This window comes from Dermacentor albipictus, chromosome 3, assembly GCF_038994185.2.
Source record: "Dermacentor albipictus isolate Rhodes 1998 colony chromosome 3, USDA_Dalb.pri_finalv2, whole genome shotgun sequence".
Taxonomy (NCBI): Eukaryota; Metazoa; Arthropoda; class Arachnida; order Ixodida; family Ixodidae; genus Dermacentor; species Dermacentor albipictus.
In genome coordinates, this window is record NC_091823.1 from 112,393,978 (window position 1) to 112,412,944 (window position 18,967).

General features: G+C 48.0%; 1 protein-coding gene across 4 annotated transcripts in view; it reads right to left on the reverse strand.

Moving 5' to 3' along the window:
* Pfk (ATP-dependent 6-phosphofructokinase) overlaps positions 1-18,967 on the reverse strand; it is a 130,503-nt gene that overhangs the window by 10,811 nt on the left and 100,725 nt on the right. For 2 of the 4 annotated variants that reach the window (XM_065440267.2, XM_065440266.1), the window contains exon 19: positions 11,468-11,600. In XM_065440267.2, the coding sequence (XP_065296339.1) occupies positions 11,468-11,600 (133 nt within the window). Of the gene's footprint in view, positions 1-1,041; positions 1,079-11,455; positions 11,601-18,967 lie in introns of all 4 variants that reach the window. The other 2 variants (XM_065440269.1, XM_065440270.1) reach the window with 2 other exon arrangements.

Consider the following 18,967-nt stretch of genomic DNA (forward strand, 5'->3'; position numbering starts at 1 on the left):
CGTAAGACTTAGCTGCCTTGAGTCAACGATGAGGCGTGATCAGTAACCGTGACAGCTGCATGTCTGCCGGTGAAGCATCCTTCGTTCCGAGGGATCGCCAGGCGCAACAGAACCTCCGCCGCCAGATGGTGCATCGGGAGGTCGAGTTGTTCGATGCAGCTCGGCCGGCTTGATGCCTGCATTGCTCAGAGCCATCGGGCCGCAGCTTCTGAGAACTGAGATCTTCTGGCAAAACCTTCGTGGCCGCACGGACCCCCCGACTTCATAACACCACCCAGAATGAATCTAGATATATGAATGAAGCTGGATGCGTGCCGAGGGACAAACATTGTCTTACTGCCATTAGTTCTTTCATCTTGGGGCGTCGCAAGAGCTCGTGAAGATCCTATCAAGACGCCTTAAGCGTCTTGATAGGTGGGCTCTTACTGGACTGCATAAGTGCAAGATGACAAGCTCCAAGGCGCAAACCTTTGTCAGCCACACACAATGCCGCAAGCGCCACATGTAAGCCACTCTCATCGCCAGACTTCAATAAAAAAAATTTGACTCCTATCTAAAATAAAAGCTTAAAATGCAACGTGCGCGTTAATCCGGACAAGTACCAAGAAATTATGTGTTCGCGCAAATAGACACAAACGGGGTTTATGTAATGAAGCTAAGTAATCATGAATTAGAGCTTCCACAGATCAGGAAGGCGATGGTAGAAATGACCTAGATTAATTCATATCTGCAACACTTAGCACAAGAGAGCTCCGAAATTATTACATAATGCCACATTGCGAAGCAAACAAAAGGAAAAACCATCTACAACCCATATCACGTTCCTAAATTAGCTCAAAAGGCCCGACTTATTCCGCCTTTCTTCTAGCGCACTTCTAAATTGTTGTACTGTAAAGCTATGCTCCATCCAAGCATGTGGTCGTAATTATGTGACGTACCTTTACATAATACGACGCAGTGTGATTGGAATAAATCACCAAGTCCGACGAATAATAAAATACCTTAGGAAAAGTCGTGCGAACAAGTCGCAATCAAACTTACTCTGAGGCTTTTTATCTTCAGCCTACGCTCCGCGTAACTAAAGAAAACGAAAACACTGTCGATTTCCTTTCTCAGCGCTCAGCTGTCACGTTTTCATGAAAGTAAACATAAAACTACCGAGAAAGATCTGCCATACCACGAGCACAAAAGATCAATGATGCCCTCTGTCTAATAAAAGCTCGTAAAACTTAAACGGTAAAAAAATGTAATATAGGAGCCCTTGTCCTTTGCTTCCCTTTGTCCCTCTGCTTACAACGAGAAGTACGCAATGCGGTTAGGCGACGGTTACTACGCCTGAGTCGTCGCAAAACTTCTTTTCGCGACGTGCGTCACGCCTATCCCCGATATCCGCATGAACACCTAAGCTTGGCATTTACCTTCTATCGCTTTTTCACAGACTCCGGCAGGTTCCTGACTTTCACGCATTTGCCTCTGTCGCCTTGTCGCTTCGCGCTTTGATTCTAGAAGCATCGACCGCGTCCGCCTTTCTCATCTTGGGCCTATGCCTTTTGTTTACCATCTGTTCTGAGCTATTCCAACAGCCCTAGGGACTTTTTGGTCTAATGAGCCCTCTGTTTGTTGTGATTTTTCTGGCAGGCTGGGCAAACCTACCACGTCCGTAGACACTTTGCCTAACGGGACTTCCGTTTCTTATGCTTTTTTGGCAGGCTGGCCGAACTTGCCACCTCCATAAACACTTGGCCTAACGGGCCATCCGTTTCTTGTGCTTTTTCTGGCAGGCTGGGCAAACCTGCCACCTCAGTACAGACTTGGCCTAACGGGACCTCCGTTTCTCGTGCTTTTTCTGACAGGCTTGCCGAACTTGCCTCCTTCGTACACACTTGGCCTAACGGGCCATCCGTTTCTTGTGCTTTTTCTGTCAGGCTGGTCGAACTTGCCACCTCCGCGTATACTTGGCCAAACGGGCCCTCCGCTCGTGCTTTTTTTAGCAGGCTGGCCGAACGTTCCACCTCCGCGCATACTTGGCCAAACGGGCCCTCCGCTCATGCTTTTTTTAGCAGGCTGGCCGAACTTTCCACCTCCACACACACTTCACTTAACGGGCGCTCCGTTTATTGTGCTTTTTCTGTCAGGCTGGTCGAACCCGCCACCTCCGTACACACTTGGCCTGACGGACCCACCGTTTCTTATGCTTTTTTGGCAGGCTGGCCGAACTTGCCACCTCCGTACACACTTGGCCTAACGGGCCATCCGTTTCTTGTGCTTTTTCTGGCAGGCTGGCCGATCTTGCCACTCCGTACACACTTGGCCTAACAGGCCCTCCTTTTCTTGTGCTTTTTCTGGCAGGCTGACCGAACTTGCCACCTCCGTACACACTTGGCCTAACAGGCCCTCCTTTTCTTGTGCTTTTTCTGTCAGGCTGGCCGAGCTTGCCAGCTCCGTGCACACTTGGCCTAACGGGCCCTCCTTTTCTTGTGCTTTTTCTGTCCGGCTGGCCGAGCTTGCCACCTCCGTGCACACTTGGCCTAACGGGCCATCCGTTTCTTGTGCTTTTTCTGTCCGGCTGGCCGAGCTTGCCACCTCCGTACACACTTGGCCTAACGGGCCCTCCTTTTCTTGTGCTTTTTCTGTCAGGCTGGCCGAGCTTGCCACCTCCGTGCACACTTGGCCTAACGGGCCATCCGTTTCTTGTGCTTTTTCTGGCAGGCTGGCCGATCTTGCCACTCCGTACACACTTGGCCTAACAGGCCCTCCTTTTCTTGTGCTTTTTCTGGCAGGGTGACCGAACTTGCCACCTCCGTACACACTTGGCCTAACAGGCCCTCCTTTTCTTGTGCTTTTTCTGTCAGGCTGGCCGAGCTTGCCACCTCCGTGCACACTTGGCCTAACGGGCCCTCCTTTTCTTGTGCTTTTTCTGTCCGGCTGGCCGAGCTTGCCACCTCCGTGCACACTTGGCCTAACGGGCCATCCGTTTCTTGTGCTTTTTCTGTCCGGCTGGCCGAGCTTGCCACCTCCGTACACACTTGGCCTGACGGACCCACCGTTTCTTATGCTTTTTTGGCAGGCTGGCCGAACTTGCCACCTCCGTACACACTTGGCCTAACGGGCCATCCGTTTCTTGTGCTTTTTCTGGCAGGCTGGCCGATCTTGCCACTCCGTACACACTTGGCCTAACAGGCCCTCCTTTTCTTGTGCTTTTTCTGGCAGGCTGACCGAACTTGCCACCTCCGTACACACTTGGCCTAACAGGCCCTCCTTTTCTTGTGCTTTTTCTGTCAGGCTGGCCGAGCTTGCCACCTCCGTGCACACTTGGCCTAACGGGCCCTCCTTTTCTTGTGCTTTTTCTGTCCGGCTGGCCGAGCTTGCCACCTCCGTGCACACTTGGCCTAACGGGCCATCCGTTTCTTGTGCTTTTTCTGTCAGGCTGGCCAAACTTGCCACCTCCGTACACACTTGGCCTAACGGGCCCTCCTTTTCTTGTGCTTTTTCTGTCAGGCTGGCCGAGCTTGCCACCTCCGTGCACACTTGGCCTAACGGGCCATCCGTTTCTTGTGCTTTTTCTGTCAGGCTGGCCGAGCTTGCCACCTCCGTGCACACTTGGCCTAACGGGCCATCCGTTTCTTGTGCTTTTTCTGGCAGGCTGGCCGAACTTGCCACCTCCGTACACACTTGGCCTAACGGGCCATCCGTTTCTTCTGCTTTTTCTGGCCGGCTGGCCAAACTTGCCACCTCCGTACACACTTGGCCTAACGGGCCATCCGTTTCTTGTGCTTTTTCTGGCCGGCTGGCCGAACTTGCCACCTCCGTACACACTTGGCCTAACAGGCCCTCCTTTTCTTGTGCTTTTTCTGTCAGGCTGGCCGAGCTTGCCACCTCCGTGCACACTTGGCCTAACAGGCCCTCCTTTTCTTGTGCTTTTTCTGTCAGGCTGGCCAAACTTGCCACCTCCGTACACACTTGGCCTAACGGGCCATCCGTTTCTTGTGCTTTTTCTGGCAGGCTGGCCGAACTTGCCACCTCCATACACACTTGCCCTGACGGAACCACCGTTTCTTGTGCTTTTTCTGGCAGGCTGGCCGAACTTGCCAACTCCGTACACACTTGGCCTAACAGGCCCTCCTTTTCTTGTGCTTTTTCTGTCATGCTGGCCGAGCTTGCCACCTCCGTGCACACTTGGCCTAACAGGCCCTCCGTTTCTTGTGCTTTTTTCTGCCAGGATGGCCGAACTAGCCACCTCCACACATTTGGCCTAACGGGCCCTCCGTTAATTTCTTGTGCTTTTTTGTCAGGCTGGTAGAACCTGCCACCTCCGCACACACTTGGCTAACGGGCCCACTGTTTTTTGTACTTTTTATAGCAGGCTGGCTTAAGGGGCCCTCCGTTTCTTGTGCTTTTTCTGGCAGACTGGCCGAACTAGCCACCTACGCACACTTGGCCTAACGAGCCCTCCGTTTCTTATGCTTTTTTGTGAGGTTGGTGGAACCTGCCACCTCCGTACATACTTGGCCTAACGGACCCACTGCTTTTTGTGCTTTTTATAGCAGGCTGGCTTAACGGGACCTTCGTTTCTTGTGCTTCTTCTGGCAGGCTGGCAGAATTTGCCAACTCCGCACACACTTGGCCTAACGGGCACTTCGTTTCTTGTGCTTTTTCTGTCAGGCTGGTCGAAACTGCTACCTCTGTATACACACTCGGCCTAACGGACTGACAGTTTCTTGTGCTTTTTCTAGCAGGCTGGCCGAACTTGCCACCTCCGCACACACTCGACCTGACGGGCCCTCCGTTTCTTGTGCTTTTTCTAGCAGGCTGGCCGAACTTGCCACCTCCGCACACACTTGCCCTAACGGGCCCTCCGCTTCTTGTGCTTTGTCTGTCAGGCTGGTGGAACCTGCCACCTTCGTACACACTTGGCCTAACGGACCCACCGTTTCCTGTGCTTCTTCTAGCAGGCTGGCCTAACGGGCCCTCCATTTCTTGTGCTTTTTCTGGCTGGCTGGCCGAACTTGCCACCTCCGCACACTTGGCCTAACGGGCCCTCAGTTTCTTGTGCTTTTTATGTCCGGCTGGTGGAACCTGCCACCTTCGTACACACTTGGCCTAACGGACCCACCGTTTCCTGTGATTCTTCTAGCAGGCTGGCCTAACGGGCCCTCCGTTTCTTGTGCTTTTTCTGTCAGGCTGGTTGAACCTGCCACCTCCGTACACACTTGGCCTGACGGACCCACCGTTTCCTGTGCTTCTTCGAGCAGGCTGGCCTAACGGGCCCTCCGTTTCTTGTGCTTTTTCTAGCAGGCTGGCCGAACTTTCCACCTCTATACATACTTGGCCTAACGGGCCCACGTTGCTTGTGCTATTTCTGTCAAGCTGGTCGAACCTGCGACTTCCGTACACACTTGGCTTAACGGCCCTCCATTTCTTGTGCGGAAATACCATTCCTCTCTACTGCATTTCCCTCCCTTCCAGCTACTAATGCGTTTGAATCGTCACTAAACACAGCTGCCTCGAAAATCGTTCCATGGTTATCTAACCTCTGCTCAATATACGCCTGTCAGTCACCGAGTCTCCTACCGTGTTTTTGCTTTGAAAGCTCCCAGATTGGAGAATTCTCCTCGTTACGTCAGCGTTTGCTCCGACTTGTTCGAAGAGCCATAGCTGACTTGCCCTCGCAGGCTGGCAGAAATTGCCGCATCCGGACACACCTGGCCGTTCATGAAAGCTGTAGCATATACGGCTTCAACAGCTTCAGGTTGTTATCAGAGTCCTGAATCGTGGCAAATACCACCCGCTTCTCACAGCTTCTGGCCATGTGACCTTTTTCCCCGCAGTTGTAACACACAACTCTCTTCCGCGCCTCTACAGCACGTACACCGTCAGCGGGCGCCTTCGTTTGTTGCGCTACTTTAGGTGCATCACCCTCTTTCTCCTGACGCGTGCCGGAGGAATTTGGAGTCTCCAGTTTAAAATTCCTACGGAAAGACTTGTAACCCTTTTGCTTCCCGGAACCAAGTACCGCTTTGTCGCTTCTCTCTGCTCGTTGCGGAGTACTGGGGAAATTTCGGTGCGTGCAGTAATCCTCGTCGAATTCCGCCATTTTCTTTTTTTTATTCTTCTAAGTCGACGTGAAATGCTAGATCGAAGTGTCTAACAAAACCTTCTTAGCCCTGTCGTAGTCTCAAGCTTTCTTCTTGCACAAGGAGTTCATGAAACATTTAGCAATACTAAACGGGATTAGCGCTGGTAATCTCTCGGTCCAAAAGTCCCGGCTAACACCCTTTCTTTCACACTCGTTCAAAACCGGCGAGGAAATTACCTCTTCGTCTGCCCTGAAAGTGTGGAGCTGGCATCGCGCTATGTGCCAACTAAGCATCTGACTTTTCCGTTCAAGCTCTTCCATCCTGAGAGCGTGCCGTTGCGCTGCCTCCTGCTTTCGCCTCTCGTGCTCCTCTCCTTCACGCTTGCGGAATTCTGCCTCTTCACGCTTGCGCCTATCTGCCTCGTCTCGCTCGGGCCTCACACGCCTCGCTACTGCTTCACGCTCGCGCCTCTCGCACTCCTCTGACTTTTGCTTTCTTTCAACAATGGTTCCCCAATCCTCGTCAGCTTCCTCAACAGTCACATCTTCTGTCCTCATGACGTCAAGAACTGCTTCTTTCGTTCTTGCGAAGACAGCGGAAATGACCAATTCCTCGCAAATTAGAAGGTGGTCCTGCACTTCGAATTTCTCCATAGCAAATTTGTTTGCTTTCAAAATTCAGCCTTCCTTAAAGCTGAAATTCGCTATCTTAAAGGTGAATTTCCAAAGCAGTGCCTACCAGAAAACACAAACGTACTCTCCTAGCATCTGCTTACTTGTACTAGAGTTCTGGCGACATGAAGAGCAAAAATCAGGCACTAGCTAGCCCGTCCTTATAGCTAAGATCAGGAGACTGCAGAATTTCTCGTTCTTCGCGCTCTTTCCTTATGCAATATTTTTTCTGTCCTCACCAGCTTCCTCCAAATTCCCCTCCTCATTCTGCTAAAGTTCTAATTGTTACCTTTTTCCTGTCTCAGGGACAACCGAAATGCCAATCTGCTCAGACTTTCGAGGAGTTCTTACATTTTAAACTCATCCATGCTTACAGTGCACCCTGTGTTTCTTTCCTATTAGTATTTTAGCTTATGAGACACTCAATTCTTGGTCTACGAGACAAATTCACCAACGCCACCAAACACCATTACCGACTGCCTGCGCTAATGAGTCTGGCGAAAAGAGAAACAAAAACGTAACATTCACCACACCGATGCAGCCAACGCCGACTGATCCCATAAGCTGCCAGCCACTGTTGTGAAACTGGGGGGGGGGGGGGGTCCACGAGGCTACGGAGGTTCATTGGATGGTGCCGTGCCAGGCGCCGGGAGAAAGAAAGGTCCCTAGCGACGTTTAAGAGGACAAAAGAAGGTTTATATTCAAAGGTACATGGTTCAGTTTTACAAACACGGCTCCAACTATCGGAGCACACTACATGCTAGTCTTTGCATGTCCGAGCCTCCCTTCTCGCAGCCGTCCGGATTTGCTTTTATGCTGTTTATCTCCTTCTTTCCCTCGTCGATGAAATTCACTGGTCAATCACAAACGTCGAACCCCCCCTTGTCTCCAACGTGGCACACTACGAGGTTACCACGTGGCAAACCGTGAACCCGCCGTTGACGTCCTTTCCCCAGCAGTCCTTGAAAATCACCCTGTCATCGATTAGTGGCCTTTTCGTGACGGTGGCTTTTCGTTGTTGGCTTGAAGTGAACTGTCATTTTTGTGTGTTCGAAAAGGCGAAGATCTGGAACATGACTTCTTGTCCCTAAGACTCAGGTGACGCTGATTGAGTTGCCTTGAGTTAACGATGAGGCGTGATCAGCGCCCGTGACAGCTGCATGTATGTCGGTGAAGCGTCCTTTGTTTCGAGGGATCGCCAGGCACAACAGTGGCTATCGGCCCTTGGGCATTGCCTTATGGGCAGTTGACAAACTGGGGCTTGTTGCGTACTCCAAGGTAGCGTATCGTACTGCTGCCGAGTTGTAGCGACGCCTGTTTATCGAAGCTCGACTGACGTTACTATTGGGTAGCGTGGCGCTGTCGGCGGGCTGCAGGCATCCGGAAGACCATGGCGACCAGGCAAGGACGAGACGATTTCTAGTGCGAAACTTGCACGGTTTATTCAAAGGTTGGTGAAAGATGATGAGAAGAGAATGAAGTGATGAAAAGTACATGTCGGAGCCCCTTAATAGGCTCTCTACAATCGTGGGAGGGATCTCGCTCCCGTCGACGTCACGTGACAGGCACAGAGTCTCGTTTGTCGATGGGCGTCCGCCTCCGTAGATACCAAGTCGCTGCAAAGGAAAAGCGCGTCCCGCCTCCGGTTATACCAAGCCTCAGGTCCGGGAATTGTAGACGCTTGTCCTCTTTTGCGCGTTGCTGGCTCGCGGAAGTTCTCCGGCATAGCTTGACAGTTCGAGGAAAGGGTCCCTCTAAAGTCTCACACACACAAAAGGGGCCTGTAAACCCTGCGGGGCTTCCGCCAGATCGGCATACACTCGCGACAACCATGGCGAATTAGGAAGTCACACTTCGTTTCGGTGGGGCATGGTGGGCGAGAGTTCTTTTTGCACGGTGTGCTATACGCCGACCGTAACAGGCTCACGTGACCACTGTCGGTACATGGTCGGTGGCTTCTGTCCCTTATTTGTCTTTCCACGAGTGCATTACATAAAATAAATGCATTTATTACAATATTATTGGTCACCTTAATGTTATTTCAAAGTATTTTAATGTTTACAAGATGTACTTCACTGAATGCGTTTTAGACTACTTTGTAATTTATAACGTTTCGCGTTATGCCACGTGGAAACGCCCCACCACCTTTCCTCTGCATTGGATTGGCGCGGCTCGCTAAGTGCTTGCGTTCGCATTTCCGAGCAGAGATTGGTGTGCGCCTGGTTTCCGCCCTGGGCTTTCAACAGATCGCTCGTTGCTCGCGCTAAAGGCTGCGAGACGAAGTGAGCGTCGGCTAGCGCAGGAGTGGTTTCCCACGCGCTTAAGCACGCCGGAATGCCGGAAAACACTCATACAAGCAAAGGGTGAGAAAACGTTTTCTTTTACTTTGTGGTGCACTCTAATACCGGGTAGCGCCGAGCGATGGCTTCGGACAACCACAGGTAAGAGTCCTTATACTGAGTAGACCAAGCGACCCATGGCTTCTAACAAACGCAGGAATGGGTCTTTGCAGCGCACGTGGCCGTTAATTGACTTCCACCACATCCATGTCAGGTGGAACTCCAGCAGCGGCTCAGTTACCCTGTACCCGCCACTGACGAGTTGGCGCGTCGCTTTTTGACAATAACTTCTATTTTCTTTTTGCGTGTGAGCGTCCGTGATGGGCCCACAAAATTCACGCTGTGGATGACTTTCTCCCAATGCAGACTGAGGCTCGCCCCAATAGGGTCCACTAAATCTCGGACAGATTTGTATGCGGCCCATTCGTCACTGTGAATAATGGTCGCCGGTTGAACATTGGCTGCAGTAATGGGGCCTAGCGTCGCCGCGCCTCGTCGGTCGACCTTGAAAAGCCGCAGCGGCGCTCTGCTCACGCAGGCCATGCCAAAGACCCCATGGTCCACGATCTGCAACACCGCCGTAATTTCGGCGGCTCGGCGGAAGCTTGTCGCCCATCATCAGGCGGCCTCAATTGTGCTTTTGCTTGCCGCGAAATTCGCACTATCTTGCCGGGGCCACCGAGTGGAGGTCGCGCCAGCAGCTCGTTCCTCACGACCATGGCACACGGGCGTAGTTCCCCCGGTCGGCGATAGCGGGTTCCGACAGATCTGGGAAACAAGTCGCGAGTGATGTCCTTCAACAGCAATACATTTACGCTCTTGCTGACGCAGTACGTGAGCCAAATCATTTGCCGCCTGGAGATGTGGAGGTTCGGACGGCCGAGGCCGTCCGTGTTGGCGGAGTAACTTCCTTCGCCTCTCGGCACATGAAGTGAAGAGGTAACGTGTAATTTGCGAAAACTGCTTTCGCTATTTGTTGCACTGGAAGGCAGATCGACGCCCATTCTGAGTCTTCCGATATAATGTGATGACTTCGCAGGTTGGTTAGTCCGGATTGAACCTCAGGCATTTGCAGGTGCCCCAGCACTCCCATGACGCCGCCGGACCTCCCCTGGCGCTGGGTCGCAGTGGACGCATAGCGCTTGAAGCCGGAGGGAGCGGAAGCGATCGCACGAACTCTTCCTCGAGCCCAGTCACACAAATCTGTGCTCGGAAAGCGTAATTTGCCCGCCGCACTGCCTCCGCAGGCGAGGGTCTCCGTAGACACAGCCAGCGCACTGACTTTTGGAAAGGCGAAAATGGCGCTGAAGCTCTATGTCGGTCACGCATAGGTGAACGGGTCCAGACAGTTATACTGACGTTTGCTGCCGCTGGATGCGATGACACAGGCTGCTGCTGCCGCCGCCGCCATGTTCCCGAGTTCAACTCGTGAGGGTTTCGCGATGTACGAGTTTGGCACGAGTTCGCCTATCAGTCAAAACCATAGGCGACGCACCGCGAGAGGCGTGTAGCCCTTGAGCGCCTACCTACCACGGTTGGGTCACGCCCAACTTATTTTTCGGCAACAGCGACGCAGTGCTGAGCTCAGAGGCATCAACAATCTTGACCGCCGAAATGAAACACGGACAACGCACTGTCATCGGTGGTGTGCCGAGCACCGCTATCAGTGCCTGCGGTAACAGCCAATAGCCATGCCGCGGCGCTGCGTACGTTGCCATTCCCCTAATAAATGGAGAATGGTCAGATTGTTGGTCATGACTGACTTTATCGAAAATTAGGGTGCCTGAATGGTCTCTCCCTCACCGCCACTCCGTGCAGAGTGGGGACAACCGGCGTCTTTCGTCTGCTTCCACAGCTGGCTCGTTGGCGCCCCTCGGCGCTACCGTGCGGAGGCGCCCGTGCTGCCGCGTTCATCGTCGTAATTAATTATTTATTTAGAAACACAAAGATGCAACCAATTTTACAGTGAAGCGGTTAAGGGCTAGTTCTCCCAGAATCGTGCCCGTGTGTAGCCACAAAGCTCCCCATACGTGGGCCGATCCCGAAGATTGTGCAATGCCGGACCGACCCGCGGCGGAGGTGCAGTTCGCCATTAAGGGGCCCACATACACAACTTCGCTGGTCATCCTTCTTCAAAGAGTGGAAGGGCACCGAGTTTTTACAGCGAAAAGCTGTACAGCAACCGCCCCAGAATGGCGTCGGTTCCAGGTTCGACCCCTAGACCAGGACGAACTTTTTGACAACTGCGAAGTTTTGCTTTCTGAGAAACCTGTTTGTGTTTCCTCCGTAGCTTCATGATACAGTCGAGTAGAGCAAAGTTATTTGTGGCATTATCCTAGGCATACGGCACAATGAGTATTCAACCCACCCATCAACCTACTATTGAAGCTTTTGGCACAGGAGGACTCCACTTCTTGTCCTGCAGTGGTTGCTCAGACATCGGACAGCGACCCAAGTAGTCCATCATGACATACAGGTTGACCCACCAGGGAACCCCCAGTGTTGTCCTGTACCTGGGAAAAAAGTGAACAGTTAATCTCGGCTCGACAGTGCCAAGGGCACTCAAGCAAGGCTAGGCTAAACAATTCATGCAGACTTTACAACTACAGCTTGCTATTGCTAATTTTTTTATAAGACTCATTTTGGACTCTCGATCTCAATATGTCGACATTGTCAGAGTGCAGCCTTAATGTTGACATGGCAACTGACAGGTGGCCACAGGTAAAAAAACTGTTACAAGCAATAGCTTATACGTACATACTTTTCTGCTATCAGTATCAATTTTCAATTTTTTGCACCTGTGTGTTTGATATGGTAAGTCGCAAATATTATGCAACTGCAACCAAAGACCCGTACTACACTAGGCATAGCCAACTGCCACAAGGTGAAGATGAAATCAGTTCTGTAAAAATAAGATTAAGTCGACATACAGCAAGCTTAAGAACTTCTGCAATTGAAACAACATGCAATGCCCCGTGACGAGCTGGAAAGTGTTTGCTCCTACCTGTGTGTAAATTGTTCAAAGACTGTAGCTTCACTCAACTCATCACTCCTGCTTGGCAACTGGTGTTCTTGGTGCCGTCCACCTGCTCATGCGGTTCCACTAGCTGACTAACGAAGCAAAGCTTCAAGACCAACAGTGCATGAAAAGTGTGATGGAATCACAAGCAAATAGAAAAAAAAGAATAGCGAGATTCAGCACACAATTCAAGTTTATTACCACAAAATCATCGGTCAAACACAGTCTGGGAGACAAGCCACTGCTGTCTGTGTAAAATAAGTGTACTAGGCATTAACGCATTAAATATAATCTTTTATAGTCCAGGTTCTCAAGATCCCTTGAAAACTATAACCATACAATAAAATATGTAGTAATTTCCGTATTCATGCACCTAATGCGTACTGATGACAAGGGATCATTGACCCTAGCAGTAAAGCAAGGTTATACTGACGGAATATCTACAACCAAACTTGTGCTTGTACTCCTTTTTGCTGTCTGTGCTCTTAACTGTTTGCCAAAGACCTTTGATATGTCAGCTGCCTTATTCCTTTCAATAACAGCTCAAATACACTAAATAAAAAAATATGTTTCTCATAGAAGGTGCTTTCATGTAATCATAAGGTGAATCACTGCAGTGCATATGAGGCTTCCATTACTTTTTTTTGCTTCAAGAATACCACTATGAACACAATGACCATAGAAAGCACACTTACAAAAGCAACGTCTCACTTACAAAAGCGACGTCTATTCTTCATACAAGACAGTCTCACTTTAGAAACAAATAGATGTCGTAGTGGGTGACTACATTTTGCAGCACCAATATGTGTGCGCATAAAAATGCCAGAAAATTTTGGTGCCTGCAAGCCCGTAATGCAACAGTGTAGCGCATTTCTATATACTACTGTAGCCTTTTTTTTTTGCAAGTCTCCATGCCTGTCAATACATCAGCAAACTGATTGGAAAGTGCCAATTCCAGTTGCAGTGTGCTACCCCCAAGTGCCAATAAATAAGTTCTTGCTAAGTTGTTTCTTATTCACGAACCTCCCACTAAAGATTTCCAAAGAGACCCACCAAGTTGGACGTAAACCTTTCTCAACTAAGGACGAGCCAGGATAGTCGTTGAAATTTGTACTGCTTCTGCAGAGGACATGCTGGGCTCGTCCATACTAAAAACTTGCACAAATTTGATTTCACCATGAATTACATACTTTTGGTTCAATGCACGCGTTTTTCGATGTTGCGCAAGTGGTGACAGCAGAAAAAATTATATATCTACAATACATCTAATTGTAAGACCAGCATGTTCTTGTGCCAAACAGAGGTGGCTGCGGATTCGAACAACACAATATGGTGTCCACAAAACCATTCAGTACCTCACTTGATACCCATCAGCGTAATGTCATCAGAATGGTTTTAGTAAAAAAAAAAATTCCTTGCGCATATTACATTTTGCCCTTTTTCAATGTCTTTGTGTACAACAGGACGACTGGTAAGAATGATACCCATTTAGAGTTCCACCTGAGCCTCGTAGAGGCTCTGATTGACGAAAACTCCTTTACCTCAACCTTACGGCAAGAGATAAAAGACCTCAGCTGCTCAAATATGTCACAGCTTGTCCCTGGCCACTTCACCAAGTCTATTTCGTTAACTGCTAAATCTCAAAAGCTAACGCGATGCTTCGTGTGCTGGAAACAATCGTCTGATTGGAAGAACAAGGTACTGGTGCCGAGGCTGCAGCCTGGCACTGTGCGCTATTGCTTACTTTGAAATGTATCACACAGAAGCCAGCTTTCAGAGTAGTAGAAGACAAGTTATACGAGTTTTCATCAAAGTGATAGCATTGCTCTAATTTAGTGCAAAGAACACAGCTTCTCAGCTAAATTGAGAATTTTGAAGCTCTGCAGTGAAGCTTTTATTAGTACTGCAGTTAAGAAAACTGTTTTTTCCGTATTTTTCAAAATACCTTCTTTCCGAGGCTTTCTGATGAAATAAATATGTTCAATAGTACTTTTATTGGCTCTTTTACTGCATATACATTTTTTTGCACAAATAAGAACAATAAGTATATTTGGATCAATTTGGAAAGAAGTGCATGGTACTGAGAGGGTTAATCATGTTTTCTTTCTGAGCACAAAGGTCAAGAGTTCAGTTTCTAACCACTGCAGCTACTTTCCTATGAGTACAAAAGTGAAAATTCTCATGCACTGAGCTTTTGAATTGCGTCGTCTTCGTACTGAGCTGTCTCTTTCTTTAGCCAAGTATGATATACCTTGAACTTCCTGAGCTTTATAGCTGCCACAAATATTTTTGATTCTGATGCTTCTTCGTGCAAGTTGTGACCAGGGCGCTCCGAGAGCCTGGGCTGTATTGTGTAAAGCTACACATAGCGTCTGAGGAACATTGTCATACTCGTGATTGATTACAAGTACATTGTTCCCCACATGTAGTTCCTTGGTGTCTACAAAAACCTCAATTAACAGCCTCTTCCCTTCTTTTTCTGTTACATATCTTAACTTATGACCCCATACTCCGAAGTGGGATGTCATACAAGCTGTAAAACTAGGGGAAGTCAGTCACAAGGACCGGTTAATTTTACGCTCTAAATGAAGAGGCTTTGTACTGTGCATGTAGGACCCTGTAGAGAAAAGCATTTGGGCTCATTTGACAACCCACATTAAAAGGCTCTAATGCTGCACAACATGTAATCTTAACTCTTTCTGGACTATTTGGGGCATAATATCATATCAGCTCCAAGATTACATGACGTTGCATTTTAAGGACAGAACAGGACCTCAACAACACCTTTTAACAAGTTCATTTTTAGTACAGAAACTGTTTATACAATGTAGAAGTGTTAAATATATGTTAGGTGATTTAGCAGTTTCTGTATACAGATGTAGATAGTCGTGTGTGTTATATTTCCGTCCCTTCAAAAGCATGTGTACCTATGATGCAAGAAAAGGTTACAGTAGAAAACACATTGTGTGACAATCAACAATGCTGTGTACAATACACATTCTTGCAACATCCAATATGGCAAAGAAGTGCAACCAAATGTTCATATATAGAAGAGGTGAGAATTTGCAACATATTGATTCAAGCAGCAAGGTTTGAAGGAGGCAAAAGAATCTACAATATTACAAATGGTTTGCTTTTGTTTTGCATATAAGGCTATACAACACATGAACTATGCTTCAGCAGTCTATGGCACTATTTCATTTCCATGAAACAAAAAATTATCAGCATATGAGAAAGTGACATGTGGACCTAGCACCCAACCCGAGAGCTTAAGACAATTTTCTCGAGTAATGAAATCTAGATGTAAAATTTTCTAAAATAAAATATAAGTGTCTATGTAATATATCACCAAAGCCTGGAAGAACACAAAATGCTAACAAGGCAGAAAATAAGCTCTTGTGCACATTGCTTCTGAATAGAACATAGAATGGAATGTAAAATGCGCATATGAAAGGACAAAAATACAGACTTCTTGGCTTTTCCTTGTTACTATTAAGTTTGCATCTCTAGTAAAATCTCACTGGTCATAAAGCATTCCTTTGCATTGATGAAAGATCACACATATCTGCTTTTAGGTAGGCATCGTCTTCACACAAGCAATTGGGCGAGCAAATCACAGCAGTCTTCTCAGCACAGCAACCATACAAAATGTAATGTCCTAAACAAGGTTTCCATGCGGCATATCTCTACAACTCAATTAATGAGAACTGTCACAGTTATACAAGTTACAACAACAGCTTGACAGTTTACAGCTGGCAAATTCCAAGGATTGAGAGCAGATTAAAATGGTAGCAGTAAATGAGTATAAAGTAACATCACACTACATCACAAATTTCAAAGCCATTTTTTAAATCAGTGGAACATATTTTTTAAAAACATAAAAGAAAGGATGTATCTCAAATAATCCAATTTTGCCTTTGCAGCTGAGATGTATCGAAAAGCGGACACAGTCTGCATGATCCAATAGTAAATTGGCATGTCAGGAAATTCACCAATCAGCCTCTTAATTAAGGCCGACTTTTATATAGCAGATTTGAAGCCTGTTATTCTCCAAGGCACAAAGGCTTTATAAAATTTGACAGCAAACAGCAGCTAATGATTTTTTTTGGCATGAGCAACGTCTTCCGCTGCACTGAGAATTTGCAAATAGATGCCTTCCTAGCAACCTGCCCCTTTCTGCCTGTGCTATGATGCATGACAGTGGGGAAAGCGGCAGCGCTACGCTTAGAATATGCCACCAGATGTCACCAACTTCACATGTTGCGGTGGCAGTGGATCAGAGCGCCAGGTTTCTGTCCTGCAGTGGATTTCACTGAAATTCTGTCTAGTCTACTACTGGTGCTGTATAACATCTTATGAACAAAGAACTACCAATAACTCCTTCAGCTGCAAACTAAAATAGACTGCAGGAAAATATTTCAGAGCTATGTCATCTTATGTTACAGCAATATAAACTTGATGAAAAATATTCAAGGCCATAGACTGATTATTTTTGCACAAATAACCACATATATGTAAAAGATTAATCACCTGTGCTACCACTGCATCTATAGCCCAGCAACTGTTTACGATCTATGAGGCAAGGCTGCTGACAGTCATGCAGATCTCCCAGAATTCTTGCTTAGTGATATCGATAATCAAAGGCAACACTTTATCTGCTATCTTCAAGCGCACGTGGCCTGAATCGCCAGAGCACAATGATTGATGTGGTGTCAAGATCCAAACTTAAGGAATAAGGTACGAGTCGAAGCATATTAAAGGGCTTTGCAACAAATTTGACCACCTGTGTTCTCAAAGGGACTGACAAGTGGCCAGTGTGTTGCGAGACATTAATGGAAATAAACGGACCATGCTTTATAGTGATAGAATCCAGCACGCGGTTTGCAATTTAAGTAGGAATTAAAACTTTAAACTGGCAAACAATGTCTAAAAAACCAGTATAAGCGATGAGGCCCGGTGGTGAAATCTTGGTACTTCGGACACAGTCTATGAAATTACTGCACACAAGTCGCTGTTATTAAGCACATAATTATTGCTTAAAATTGCAGTTGCCATATTATTAGACATTTTAGCTTTATTCTATGCTTCGCAAATCAAAAGCGCACGCATGGCTAAGGCAACATGCTGAACTGCACATCACGGGTAAAAGTGTCATTTCGTCTTCGATCTTATTGGTTTCCTTCTGACTGGTTAAATACCAAAGCAGTTGGACAGGAAAACATGAAAACACGTAGCTATTATCGCAGAAATACCTTAACATTTCGGAAAACATGAATCATAGAAACATCGATTTCATAAACAAAATAACATTTTCTCACAGTTACGGCCGCACTTGTCATCTGCCTCCCACTAATGCTGGCATATAGACGCCATCGCGCTCACCTATCACCATTTTGAGCATGCTTCCAGTGAACGACATCCTCACTGCAGATAAAAAAAAATTCGGATAAAAATGTTCCACAGCGTTTCCGCGTTACTACTACATGATTGGACACTGACCAGTAAGCTTTCCATTGCACTAAAAAGGTAGGTACCATGAAAATTGGTTTCAGTCTTTTTATATGTCCACTTATATCCACAAACAAGCATTTCCCATTCTACCCCAACAGGCCCATGTTCCCAGGCTCCCATGTTCGAAAATGAAACCCACAGCCTAGTTTTTAGATTCACTGCAGAAAGCACCTCATTTAATATCCCAGTGGAAACACTTCCGTCCATAGGACATCCAAATCATGTGTCAATGTCCATGAAGTGTTTTGGATACAAATAGGACATCCGCTGAACGTCCAGTTTTTGAATATCTTACCACATATGTCCCAAGGATATCGCACATGGACCCGCTTTGGATATCCTACCATGGATGACCCAAGGTTACCCCACATGGGCCTTTTTTGAGATGGAAGGAAGGAAATCAACTTTATTCAGGTCCTGCAGGCCACGAGAGCTTTGGGCTCTCATGGAGTGGGCGTCTCCCACGACGGAACCGGGAGGTTGAGTTTCCTGGCGGCGTCGTGGACCTGCTGGACGGCCCAGAGTTGGGGAGCGAGTTCGCTCCGGATTGCTTCTTCAAACTTGCGCTTGTCCTGTTCGTAGTTTACGTAAGCTTGCGAGCACGGCCAGAGTAAATGATATACGTTAAGGGATGTATTGCAATTGGTGCAATGAGACTTGTCGTAGAGCTCAGGCATGTAATGGTGTAATCTGTTTTGAGTGGGGTATGTGTCTGTTTGTAGCATTCTGAGTGTAACCCCTTGAGCTCGAATGAGCGTGCGGTGTGGCGTGCTATACTGTCTGCGTTGTAGGTAGTAGTGTTTAGTGATTTCATTGTACGTAGTGGGCGCGTCCTTATTCTCCGAGTGGTTGGGTGAAGCCGCGCGGTCTGTAAGCGCGCGCGTAGCCTCGTGTGCCGCCTCGTTAAGGTTGGGGACGTCGCCGATCTTTGGTCCTAAGTGTGCCGGGAACCAGTATATGAAGTGGTTCTTAATCTCTTTATTTGAAACAATTCTGAGAGCCTGTGCGCAGACCGTGCCCTTTTGGAAAGCTCTGATAGCGGCTATGGAGTCGCTGTAGATATGGGAAAGATTGTCGTCGGTGAGCGCAACAGCGATCGCAACCTGTTCGGCCTGTTCAGGCTTCCTTGCAATTACCGTGGCTTCATATTTTGTGGATCCGCGGCCGTCCACAACCGCCACTGCGAAAGCTTTGTTTCCCGTGTATGCCGCTGCGTCCACAAAAGCTGAGCGTTCACGGTTCACCAAGGCTTGGTTAAGAAGGAATTGTCCTCTCGCTTGTCGTCTGCCTCTGTTGTTTTCGGGGTGTACGTTTCTGGGTATAGGGCGGACCGTGATCTTGGCGCGGATG